Source organism: Pterocles gutturalis, unplaced genomic scaffold, assembly GCF_000699245.1.
Source record: "Pterocles gutturalis isolate BGI_N339 unplaced genomic scaffold, ASM69924v1 scaffold26887, whole genome shotgun sequence".
NCBI classification, from domain to species: Eukaryota; Metazoa; Chordata; class Aves; order Pterocliformes; family Pteroclidae; genus Pterocles; species Pterocles gutturalis.
Genome location: NW_010108637.1, coordinates 54,881 through 66,487, shown reverse-complemented (window position 1 = coordinate 66,487; position 11,607 = coordinate 54,881). Strand labels below are relative to the sequence as shown.

The 11,607-nt window shown below is 39.2% G+C and overlaps 1 protein-coding gene across 1 annotated transcript; it reads right to left on the bottom strand.

Moving 5' to 3' along the window:
- Window positions 1–8,578: 8,578 nt before the first annotated feature.
- LOC104461214 (probable G-protein coupled receptor 141) lies at window positions 8,579–9,645 on the bottom strand. Its single transcript, XM_010072717.1, has 2 exons — window positions 9,607–9,645; window positions 8,579–9,526 (listed from the first exon to the last, which is right to left on the bottom strand). Exon 2 carries the CDS (start codon window positions 9,521–9,523, stop codon window positions 8,579–8,581), a length of 945 nt encoding a protein of 314 aa, XP_010071019.1. The 5' UTR covers window positions 9,524–9,526; window positions 9,607–9,645.
- Between the last annotated feature and the right edge of the window lie 1,962 nt (window positions 9,646–11,607).

Below are 11,607 nucleotides of genomic sequence, written 5' to 3'. Positions count from 1 at the left end.
GCCAGCAGTTCTCAGAAGTGAAGGATGGGAGAAGCCTTTGTTAATGCAGAAGACACATGGAGGAAATTATTTCTGTACGTGCAACACGAGGTTACTTTATAAAATTTTGTACTCAGCTACCCATCATTTTTGAATTGCTTAAATGAGTACAAAACATCACAAGCTTGAAATTTGAATATTTTAATCAATCAGTTGCCAACTGAAGAGACATGGAGAGAGGGAGTCAAGAGCAGTGACCAAATCCTTCCATCCCTAATATTGTCACACTGTAGTCTCAGCTTTAGAGATAGAAGAGGGCTACCTTTAAAGGCAGAAGGAAGTCTTTAGGATTCAGCAGTCTTTGCTCAGCTCCCCTTTCAAATACCTGTGAGAAAAGAAGTGATTGCACTTCGCAGAGGATCATAGGACTAGCTCAAGACAACTCAAGTTTTGTAAATCACAGTACTTTTAGACATGTTTCCTGTATACCTCTGAGATAAATAAAAGCCAAAAAACCAGCACAGGCATTTCTCTGCCTTATCTACTATTTCTTTCCCACTTGGAGGTCCGTTCCCTGTTCATATAAAAGCCTTCTGGGTGGTACCGGCCTTAGCATGCTACAGCTGCCTTCCAGGGATGCTGGAGCAGGCGGCTGTTCCCCCAGGGTTATCCCTGACCCACACTATACAGATTTGCTGCCCCAAGTGTTTTTCTTGCAGGATAACTGCACCGCACACACTTGCATGAGATTTTCCATTATCCAAGGACCACACTCATTTACCTACTCCAATCACATGGAACATCCCTTCAGCAGCTATCTACTCACTATGAGAAACAAGCTCGGGGGGAAGACTTTCTTTTCAAGATGTCATACTTCTCCTCCAAGCAAATTCTGACCTCTTTGGAAATTCATTTTATTTAAATCTGAGAGAGATAAAAAGCTGCCTTAAATATGATAAATAATTTGATTTAAAGTGCAGATGAAAATCAGGAAGAGAGTTTACCTACATGTTTCAAAGGTGCATAAATTTATGTGTTTGAATGGTACATTTTCAATGTACCAAATAGCAGAAATAATTGTAGCAGAAATAAGCATCTTGAAAAAAACTGTATTCATCTGTAAAGCTAAAGGCCTTATTAATCAAAAAATTCAAAGTTATATTCCTTTGCATCAGAAGATGAAAACTCTCAAAAATAAATCCAGGGATTATGTCCTCAGTTCAAAGGAGGGCAGTGAAAGAGGCAATTAATTCTCTTCTTTTTCTTTTTCACTAGGCATGGTTTTAGGCATGACTGTCAAACCGCTGTTAGCCAGCATCAACTAGTTGTTGCCTATGAGAAGCTAAAAATTAATTGATTTAAAAGTTGTTTGCTAGATCTTCCTGACACTTGAAAATCTTCCTGATTGAAAAATGAATAAATAACATTGGTGTTTTTTGTTTGAATCTTGGGGATTTTTTGCTTTGCATGTTCAAATTTAATAATTTGAATAAAAAAAAGTTGTATCAAAATCTAATTTTATTTTCTAAACTAAAGCTCTTTGGTGCAATCCAAACCACCATTTTAAGGAATTTTACAGTCTTTTAACTGCTCCTTTGAATATGTGGCTTAAATTCTGAAGTGTGGTGGGTTGACCCTGACTAGCAACTAAGCCCCCAAACCAGTCACTTGCTCAGTTCCCCCAGAGGGACAGGGAAGAGAATCAGAAGGGAAAAAGAGAAGAAAACTCATGGATCACAATAAAGACAGTTCACTAAGTGAAAGGGGGGAGGGCAAGGAAAAAAAAATTAAGTGATGCAAAAGCAAAGCCATCCCTAGCCCACTGGCTAGAGGGGCAGACTAGTAAAATAGAGAAGGTCTCAGCACTATGCAAGCTGGGTCACCTGTGCGTTATCAACATTGTTTTGGTCACTGATCTAAAACACAACACCATGTGGGCTGCTATGGAGAAAATTAACTCCATCCCAGACAGATCCAGGACAGAAAGGAAAAATGCAATTTTGAAGCAAACAGTTGAAATATTCTGAAAATGGTAACAAAATATTAATATTTTCAAAATTAAAAATTATGTCTGTAAAAATCTAAAATAAAAATGTATTTTAATAAAGCTTTTCTGGAATATGGATTAATCCAGGAATAAATCTTTCTAGGGTGCAATTTTCTTCTGAATGGACCATACTTACTAAAGTAATAATGACTGTTCTTACTTAAGCTATAGTGACTATGCTTACTTAATATTTTCCCAAAAGCATCTGCCTCCAGTAGCAAAAATCCCTCTTACTGTTTGCAGAGGAAAGCAGGTGGAGAGTGGGGTGAGCTATAAAGGCTTCAATCACTGGAAGATTGGGCATATCAGGTGGGCAAGGACCTCAGGTGTGAGGATCAAATGTAGCATTGAAAGACCACTGAATAGGAGCTGGCAGGAATAAGTAATACCAGAGCTCCTTAGTGCTGGATCTCACCCCCTTCACCATCCTCACCGTGAGCTGGGTAAGAGGACAGAGCTTTGTGGATAACACTAAATGGGAGGGAGCAGTGAAATGCTGGAGGGTAGGGCTGCTATTCAGAGGGACCTCAGCAGACTGGGGGAATGAGCCAGCATGAATCTCATGAGGGTATTAATGATAATTTGATAGTGGTGCAGCTGTGGGCCAGGAGCCTAGAGAAGGTGTTTGGATGCTCTACCCTTAAAAATTTTCAAAACACAACTTGACATGCTTCTGGGCAGCCTCATTGAGTTTAGCTATGCTTTGAGCAGGGGATAGGACTAGATGACCTCAAGAGATCTCTTCCAATCTATTTTTTCCTATGAGTCTGTGATTTTAACTCAATACCCCAGACCTTCTCTTGTGAAAACAGGGATTGTAGCCTTGAGATAAGGACCTGCAAACATCTTGCCTTGCAGAGTCAGCAAACAGGAGCTTGTGGGACCTCTTGCCTTGTTAAAACCAGTTGACACTGAACTCTAGATGAACTTAGCTCATTATAATGTAAAAAACACACTTCTAGCATAGAAGCTACCCACCTCTGGGAAAAGACTCCTACTCACTGAACACATGTAGTAGAAAGCAAATGTATTGTTCCTTTAAATCAAAGTGAGAAGGAAGTTACCTAATAAACACTTCGTACATGTGTATATGCAAAGTAGACAGGAGTGGTTGTAAGTGTCAAGAGTATAAATAAGACACTGTAGTGTCACTAGGTGTGCTGGCTTTGCGAGCTATTGCCTAGCACCCAAAACTGGAATAAAGCAAATAGTTCTGCGTGTTAATTGGTTTTGTGCACACTGGGTAAAAGAATCCAGATTTGGAACAACAAAGGTTCAAGTTACTAAATCTGGTTACTAAATATAGTAAATAACTTACAGCAATTATTAATGTGGAAGATTTAGTAACACAAATCTAAATTACCATGGGCTCCTACACACATTCTGACCTCCAGAACTAGATTTTGTCCTTGATATTACTTCATCAGCTCAGGGGTTTTTTTTCTGTTATAACAAAAATATCCCTTGACATTCAAATACGTGAAGCTACTTTGGTCCAACATAATTATTATTTTTCTTTTTTCATTTTCACTTCAGCAGTAACTGCAGCAGTTTCACACTCCTACACACTTTTGTAAAAGGTGTTGTTATGGTGATATATTTCACATGCTGGTTTTTTCCCTAGGTCTCTGTTACCACTTTTTTTTGTTGTTGTTTGGTTTGGTTTGCTTTGTTCCTTGTATAGTTAAATATGCCCATGAGTGATCAGTTTGGGATATTTAACCAAGGACCAGCTGAGATTTTTCTTGTAGATTCATTTTTGTATCTCAGCTTGGCTTTGCTGATTTATCTGTGAACTAACTGCTTACAGTCATTTCACTGGTCATGTTTTTCATCTGCTCTTGTAATTTTGCTGCCTCCTGTACTTCCTGTTCATTGGAGTGAAAAGTTTTCTGGTGTTGTTTGCCAGCTTTGGCTATCCTCCATACCCCACTGCTCCATCTCTCCTAGGGCACTTGAGAAGGCTTGACCTTTCAAATTTCTTCATCGGCTGAACATTAATACTGCCCAGGGAAAAAGGTATCAGCTGTGGTTTGCAGTCTACTGTTAGTGGTGGACAGAGTGAGAACTCCACTTTTACTTGTGATTATTTTTGGTTATTTTATTTGTGACTGAGTTTTCAGGTTGATTATTATTAAAATGCATGAAAGTGTGCAATATCCACTCAGCAACCCTGAAAGGAGCATATTCTTGAATATCAGAGCAGCACTACAGTAAATTGCCTCTTTATCTATTATAAGATTGCATACAGAGGAGATAACAGCAGAGCTAATGAGGCTGTGCATATAGATGGGTTACATTAGTAATGAGAAACAGCTATGCTAATTAACTCTGCTCCCTAATGAAATTAAATTCAGGCAGTAAAATACATTTATAATAAAGCCAATACAAACCCAAAGTATACCAGTTTCTGATTCCTTCACTATGGCAGGGTGACACAAACAGTGATTATATATTATCATGGAACAGTAATCATTGCCAGGGAGGAAGGGGGACTTAGTATTGGTAGGCTGAGGGTGTGCCATTTTCTGCCAAAGAAAATAATAGCTTCCTTTCCTCACCCCTTTCTCTCCTCTAGATGTGCAGACTGGTAAATTAGTGAACTATTATTTCTCACTTTTAAAGTTCATTTTGGAAAAATAACTCGACACATTAATTTGCACATGTAAATTCCTTAAAAGCAATGTAGGCTCAAAATGTAAGCTTGAGTTGGAGACATAAAGCATCATTTTTTCCTACTGAGCTCGCAATTATTTTCATGATTGAGACAATGGTGACAACGGCTGTTGACTCTTCCATTTTGCCCTGTAACATTTAGGTCAACTTGCTTGCTGGTCTGTCTTGGTGACAGTCAGATCATCTCCATCTTAGCAAACTGCACAAGCATATTCTCATAGACCAGTCCCACTAATTATTGTCTGCCCTCCACTCCATGAGCACCTCCTTAATATTGCTGTTTGGATGCTCTGCTAGTTCTTGGCTTTGAGAGTGTCCTGGTTTTCCATGCACCAAACTGAGTCAAGGCCATAAATACTTTAGTTCTTGCGTGACTTGAGTAATGAATTCTGTTCCATCATGCCCCTGCAATACATTAGGGGCTCCGAAAGTGAGAAAGAGGTCAAGAAGCTGTAGAGCCACCTCAGCTGCTTTTTTTTTTTGATGTAAGTGGACAGAGAACACAAAATTGATGATGCAGTCCTTGTACACCATTATCCACTTCAAGTTGCCTAGACACATAGACTGCATACTGATAAAGTCAGTTTGTCCCTGTTCTAAGTGCTCCTCGTTCAGAACAGAACAGACCAGCCAGCAAACCATTCCAAGTAGTGCCTTATTTTTTCGTGCCATACTACACAAGGATTTGAAGTGCTCAGCAGCATCTCTGGTGATGTTTGCATACTTAGACAACAAGCATTTCTTGACATGGTTGCAGCCACCGTGCCCAGTAGCCATATGTACTTTTTGGATGATATCAGATGTGTCCTCGATGCTCATGTACTACGTGGGATATTCCTCTTTCGTCTGCCTCCTCTTAATCAGTTTCTCAGTGTCTCCACATTGTAGAATTTAATATCTGAAATAAGGGAAATATCAAGCAGTTTGTTAGCAATAATACTGTGTATTTAAATGGGGAAAGCAGCAATGTATACACCTACAGTTAAAAAAACCAGAAAGAGTAGGTTCTCCACACTTACTTTGTAAGCAGATAGTATTCGTGTCTTGACTTCAACTTGGGATTCGGTTTTGTCTTCTTTATTTCAGCAATAGTTGCACAATGCTTTGCCTTTGGGTCATGTACTTGGAACATTTCTTATACTTTTTGTATAGTTCTTCTGTAAATTTAACCTCAAAGTCCCAAGGTATCTTCAGGAATGATTACTTAGCAAGTAGAGATTCAACTCCCTCCTTTTATGTACAACTCTTCTTGCAGCAATTTCTGACGTATGCTACAGTCATATTGTGAAACCAGTCATTTGTAAAATGACTAAAATCTTCAGCCATTTCTCAAAATGACTTGCAGTTATTTTGCAAAGTGACAGAAAATAGTAGGCAGGTATTATGCAAAAAATAACTTATCTCTAGCTTTTTGAAATTATCACCTTAAAAGACAACAGAAAGAACTGTTTTATTTCATTTTATTTCCCAAAATGTTCAAAACCACAGAGTATATTGCAGAGCAAATGATATATTTTCTAAAATAAAAGCTCTGGTGAGGTCAACTTTACTTTGTAAAATTTGCAGCTGTTTTTAATTTTTTGTTCCATTTGATTGATACTTGAAACACCTGATCTTCCCCACTAGAACAATAGTGACAACAGTTAACATTTTGTGAAATGCTAGAAACTGTTGGGCATTTCAGGTGATGGCCAAGTAAAGAATACAGTCCAGTGGTATTTGGTGCAGAATAGTACCACCAACTTAAAGCATGCAATTACGATCCCCTAATACTGCTCATTATCATTCTGAGTTGGAATTAATTTCATAAACATAACTTTTTATTTGGAAAAAAACCTCACTAGCTCACATTTTTTGTGATGCTATGGTGCAGGGAATTGTGAATGTGTACATTTTTAGAATAATTAAACAACTTGTTATTTTAACACATACATGAACAAGATTGGTTAAGCGGTATAGTCAGGATGTACTGCTTGTAAACGTCTTTTAATTTTGAAAGTCTTGCCAAATTCAGATACAAAATGCTTTTCATTTATAGGCACATTTGCAGGAAGGACTTGCTTATCTTTTTCAGTGCATAGCCATTTTGTTTGTTAACAACTGAACTATGACAGAAGGGTTATAATACAGTGTTACAAAGATATGCAGTGTCTACAGAATGCATTCAAGGTATTTTCTTCCACCACTTACGTTTCTATAGGAGGAAACAATAACTTTGTGCCATTTTCCATCTTCTCTCCCACCACAAAGAAAAATGGATTTGTTTGTGTAGTTTTAAAACAAATCTGGATCAGAGCAATTTATTCCTTTCTTAATGACACATAATTAACCAGTAGTGAACTACACATTCAAGTTGACTCCTTCCATGTTATGGAAGTCTCCATAGTTCCCCAACTACTGTTGAATCTGGCTGGTAGTCATCTTCCTCTTTACCGTGATCCTTTTGGGGCAAACGCTTTCTTGGACATTTTTTTTTCTCAGATCCACACACTCTGCAAGTTCTCACATTTCTATCTTAACAGATGTTGTGATCCAGGCTATTTGCCTATTCCACCTGGAAAAGGTGGAATTCAACAGCATCTCGAGGACAGTCGGCCATTGGAAATCGATCAGTTGATAACCTCTAATTTCTAACATGATTAAAATATTATCCTACTGACCCCAGATGAAAAAATGTGACCTTATGCAGATGTCAAGAAAAAGAAAGATACATTAGCCATTGCTATAGCAGTCAGAGATGTATGCTCTTTTTATTGGGATAGGTGTAAAGCAGCTGAGCTATGAAAGCCTGAATGTCTTTCGCAGAATTATTTTCCTGAATTTTTCCTCTTTTCTAGTGGAATTCAATTCTGTCTTCAAAGACAGTAACTGACAATGCCTCACTGTGATATAATAAGCTTTTTACCTGCACCAGGTTTATTAGCTTTTTCCATCCCTCCAATCCAAGCAGTAACATTTTAATTTCTTCTACCAGTACAGGCTACTAAATTTATAGAATTGATTTCAAGCTAAAGATGCTGTAAGCAATTAGTTATAAACTTCAAAATTGCACAAAATCAACATGTAATAAAAAAATTTTGTTACCTTGGAGATCTAAAATATTTGACTTTTTAAGAGAAGTCAACTGCTGTCTCAATGATAGAAACAAAATGATCCTCACTGTTGAATATTTTTTAAGAATTGAAAAATTCTGTAAGTAAAAATATAGGCTTTTGTTTGAATTTACAATGTTAATTTCAGTAACGATGTGTAATTTGTTGTTAGAGATGTATTTATAATGTGAGAAAGAGAACAAAACTCTTTTCTGCTGCAGTGATACCATTTCCAAAAAGGTGATTTTGAGAAAATATTTTGAGAAATAACTATTGCTAGTTTGTTTTTAAAGAGATGGTTTAATTGTTCAATTCACTTAGAAAGTTATGCTTGTCTTTACAGTGAAGGAACAGCACTACTCAGGAGGAACAATAGCTTCCCTTGTATTTTATGAAAGCTTGTGGGAAATAAATAAGAAATGTATATGGAAAATTATATAGATCTTTACATTTCAAAAACCTGTACCTTATTCCATAAAAAACTTCTGTTCTATTTGTGTTTCTACATACTTTGCAAATTCCCTTGAGTCCCCTCCTAGTGCCTTTGACTTCACAAAAGTTGATGTAAAACCAGTAAGACAGAAAAGCCCATGCCCTTTCCTCCCTCTCCTCCAGGTGCATCCACAAGTCACCAGGTAGCACCGCGATGAAAACCCAGAGGTAACCTTCTAGTTTACCATGTGAAACACTGGAGGCAGTTCACCACATTACTTCAGGTTTGCCATGCCTGTCCAGTACCATGTTCTGCCAGGTCTGGGTCTGTGCATGCTGCAGGAGGTTGATGCTAGCAGCAAGACAACCTGCTGCGGAGCATGCCCACCTTCTGCTTGAAGAGGCGGCTTCCGCTCAGCACGAATGACAGCAGGTCCAGACAGCTGAGGGCAGTCAGACCCAAAAAAACTTCGTTGTAGCTTTCTAACTGGTCAATCTCACTCACATGCTGGATGTAGTAGGCCCTAAAGAGGTGATAGGGAAGGAAGCAAATGATGATGACGCAGATGAAAATCAGGCTTTTCACCTGGGCCCAGAACTCTTGGTGTGACCAGAGCGAGGTGGAATGTTTTCTTGCCACTTTGACCAGGATGAAAATCTGCAGGCCCAACAGGACACAAGTAATGCAGGCAACAGCTACAACTATTGTGTAGTTCAGGGCTTTCACGTTCTCCTGCTGGAGTTCTTTGTGGAACTTAAAGCATGTTGTATCATTGTAGAAGCCCGAGCGTCCATATTCGAAGTACAAGACCGGCACCACAAAGACCATGACGAAGACCCACACGGCAGCGCTTGCTGCGATGGCGTGCAGCTTCCTGTAAAACTCCACCTTGTCCTTCCATTGAAAGAAGATGAGCCACCGGATCACCAGCGTGATGACGTAGAACAGGAAGGTCAAGTACATATGGATGTGGACCATCGCGCTCACCATTTTGCAAAATGGCATCTTGAATACCCACTTCTTCTTGATGTAGTAGTGCAGGCGGAAGGGCACCGTGAAAAGGAGGAGGCCGTGCACAACCACCAGGTTAATGATGGCTGTAGTGGTCACAGACAGAGTGTTCATCTTGACCAGCACAAACAACATGGTGATGGACCCAATCCCACCTCCAGCAAAGGCAACGGAGTAGACAGTGATCAGTATGGCACTCATCATATTGGTGTGACCAAAGGTGGATGAGGAGTCACTGCTGTTCCTGTTCTCTCCAATCATGTTCCTGAAGTCTTCCGTGTACATTTTCTAGAAATGAAAGAATACATAAAGACTAAGATAAAGTAGGAATGAGAGGGCCCACCTGAAAAGTCAGCAGAGCTTTCAACCTGGATCTTGCTCAAGAGATAATCCTGGAATCTCAGAGCTGGCACAAGCTGTAACCAGTAGTTTTATCCAAACCTCCTCTGGCCTAGAGAAAAATGGCTGAGAGGGTTGGGTGGAGAAGCTGCTCTAGTCCTTAAGATGTTGCTAGCCATACCTTAAGAACAAGCATGAGTTAGTAACATGTGGGAAAAAGTGATCCTTAGAGAAATGACATGATTGTGGTGGCTTTCAGCTGTTGTTAGTTTTCCTCTCTTCTGAGCATCTGCATTCTTTTGCAGTGAAGATGAGAGATATTGTTCGTATTCCACCACTCATTCATCAGTTTGTTTATCTGCAACATGAATCCGCCCTTCCCACAGCCAGATAATAACCATATGTTGCTCTATCAAAGCTACAAATTTTGCCTGTTACCAAGAGCTGAGTTTTGCACACATTACAGTCAACTCCTTCCTCTCCATGGACAGTTTATCTAAGAAAGGGATTAAACACCATGGATACCCAGGCTCCGTGGAGATCCTGCTCAGATCTGGCCAGACTGAGGGGCATGGGCAGTTTTGTCCTGCTGCTCAGGGCCATTTCACATCCAATGTGTGGTAACCACATGTTACAAAATGGGCTGTTAGAAAACGTTAGGAAGGGACAGCCTGGGTTAGTGCAAAAAAGTCCTGTCTGGCCTGAGCTGAGGCTAGATGAAAGTTAATAGCAAGTTGAATAAGTATGCTATACATTTTTAATATGCTACTGTTTCAAACAGAGATTAAACATCATTCTTATAATTCTAAACATAACTTCTGGCAGGATTTTTAAGTACTACAAGATCATTGAGTTCAGGTAGGGTGTTATACTGAAGCCCATTTGCATCTATGAAAGTATCAAGAGCATGTCCATGAGTTTTTGCAATTTTTCTTTTAATACTGCAATGTTGCTAACTTCACAAAGTAGTTCCTCTATCTCTTTGTATGAGTGGTGTTTCAGCTTATTTTCATCTTTAGGTAGCACATACTGACACAAGTTGGGAGGGGAAAAAAGTTCTTCAGCAGTTCTCTCTTTTGTGGAAAAGAGGAAATACCTATAACAGTTTTACAAGCTAGTATTACTCACAGTAGGAGATGAATATCTGTGACGCATCTCAGTTTTTGTTGTTTCTTAGCAATAATTCTAAGCATTTGCCCCTACAGTAATCAAGATCTCTTTATACATTGAAAAGTCAGTTATTCTCTAGCTATTCCTATGCATCTAAAACTCCAGATATTTCATTGTAATCAACATAAGTATAACTGCTGTATCTGAAATTGTTGTGTTGGTTGTTGGCACTTACTCACCTTTTCTGTTCGAAACTGCATTTCAGAGCTACGTAGGCAGCTAATTCCAGTGAGTTACGAGAAGTAAAATGGGTTACATGAAAAAGATTTTTCTCAAAGGTACTGCTGGTTGGCACACTGCAGCTCTTGCATCAGAGACCATGCAAGTTCCTCCCAGTTCTGTTCTCGTTTCTGAGATGTTGTGTTTCAGCCTCACCACTGTGCAAGCCAGAAAGGATTAGGAAGATCTGTTCATCAGTTTCTCCAAGCTGTTAAGCTTTCATTTGAAAAGTTGTCTCTAAAAAGTGGCATTATCACACTTTTAATTTTACAATGCATATTTAAAGTTTTAAAAGTATCACAGCCCTAAAGGCAGCATGCTGGAAATGTGGGTTGGTGCAAGCACCCCCAGCAGCGAGGCTGCACTTGGGAAGGAAGGACCCCTCGCGGTCACCCTTCAGAGCCCAGCAGTAAAATGTGAACTGAAGGCAGTAAGGAACAGATAAGCAGAAGTCAGGTAACTGATATTTTCCTCAGACACTCTTATGAAGGAGACAGCAAGAGACCTATTTCTGTCTGCAAATAAGCAACCGAGACACTGAAATGCAGGTTTCTGCAAAATTTTGCTGTCATCGCTAAATCCCTTCATTGTAAAATTCTGCAGAAAATCTCATTTTCATTAATCTTCTTAAAAAAAACCCA

Coding starts and splice junctions, on each gene's coding strand:
- LOC104461214 (XM_010072717.1), bottom strand. CDS start 9,523: ATGTACACGGAAGACTTCAGGAACATGATTGGAGAGAACAGGAACAGC.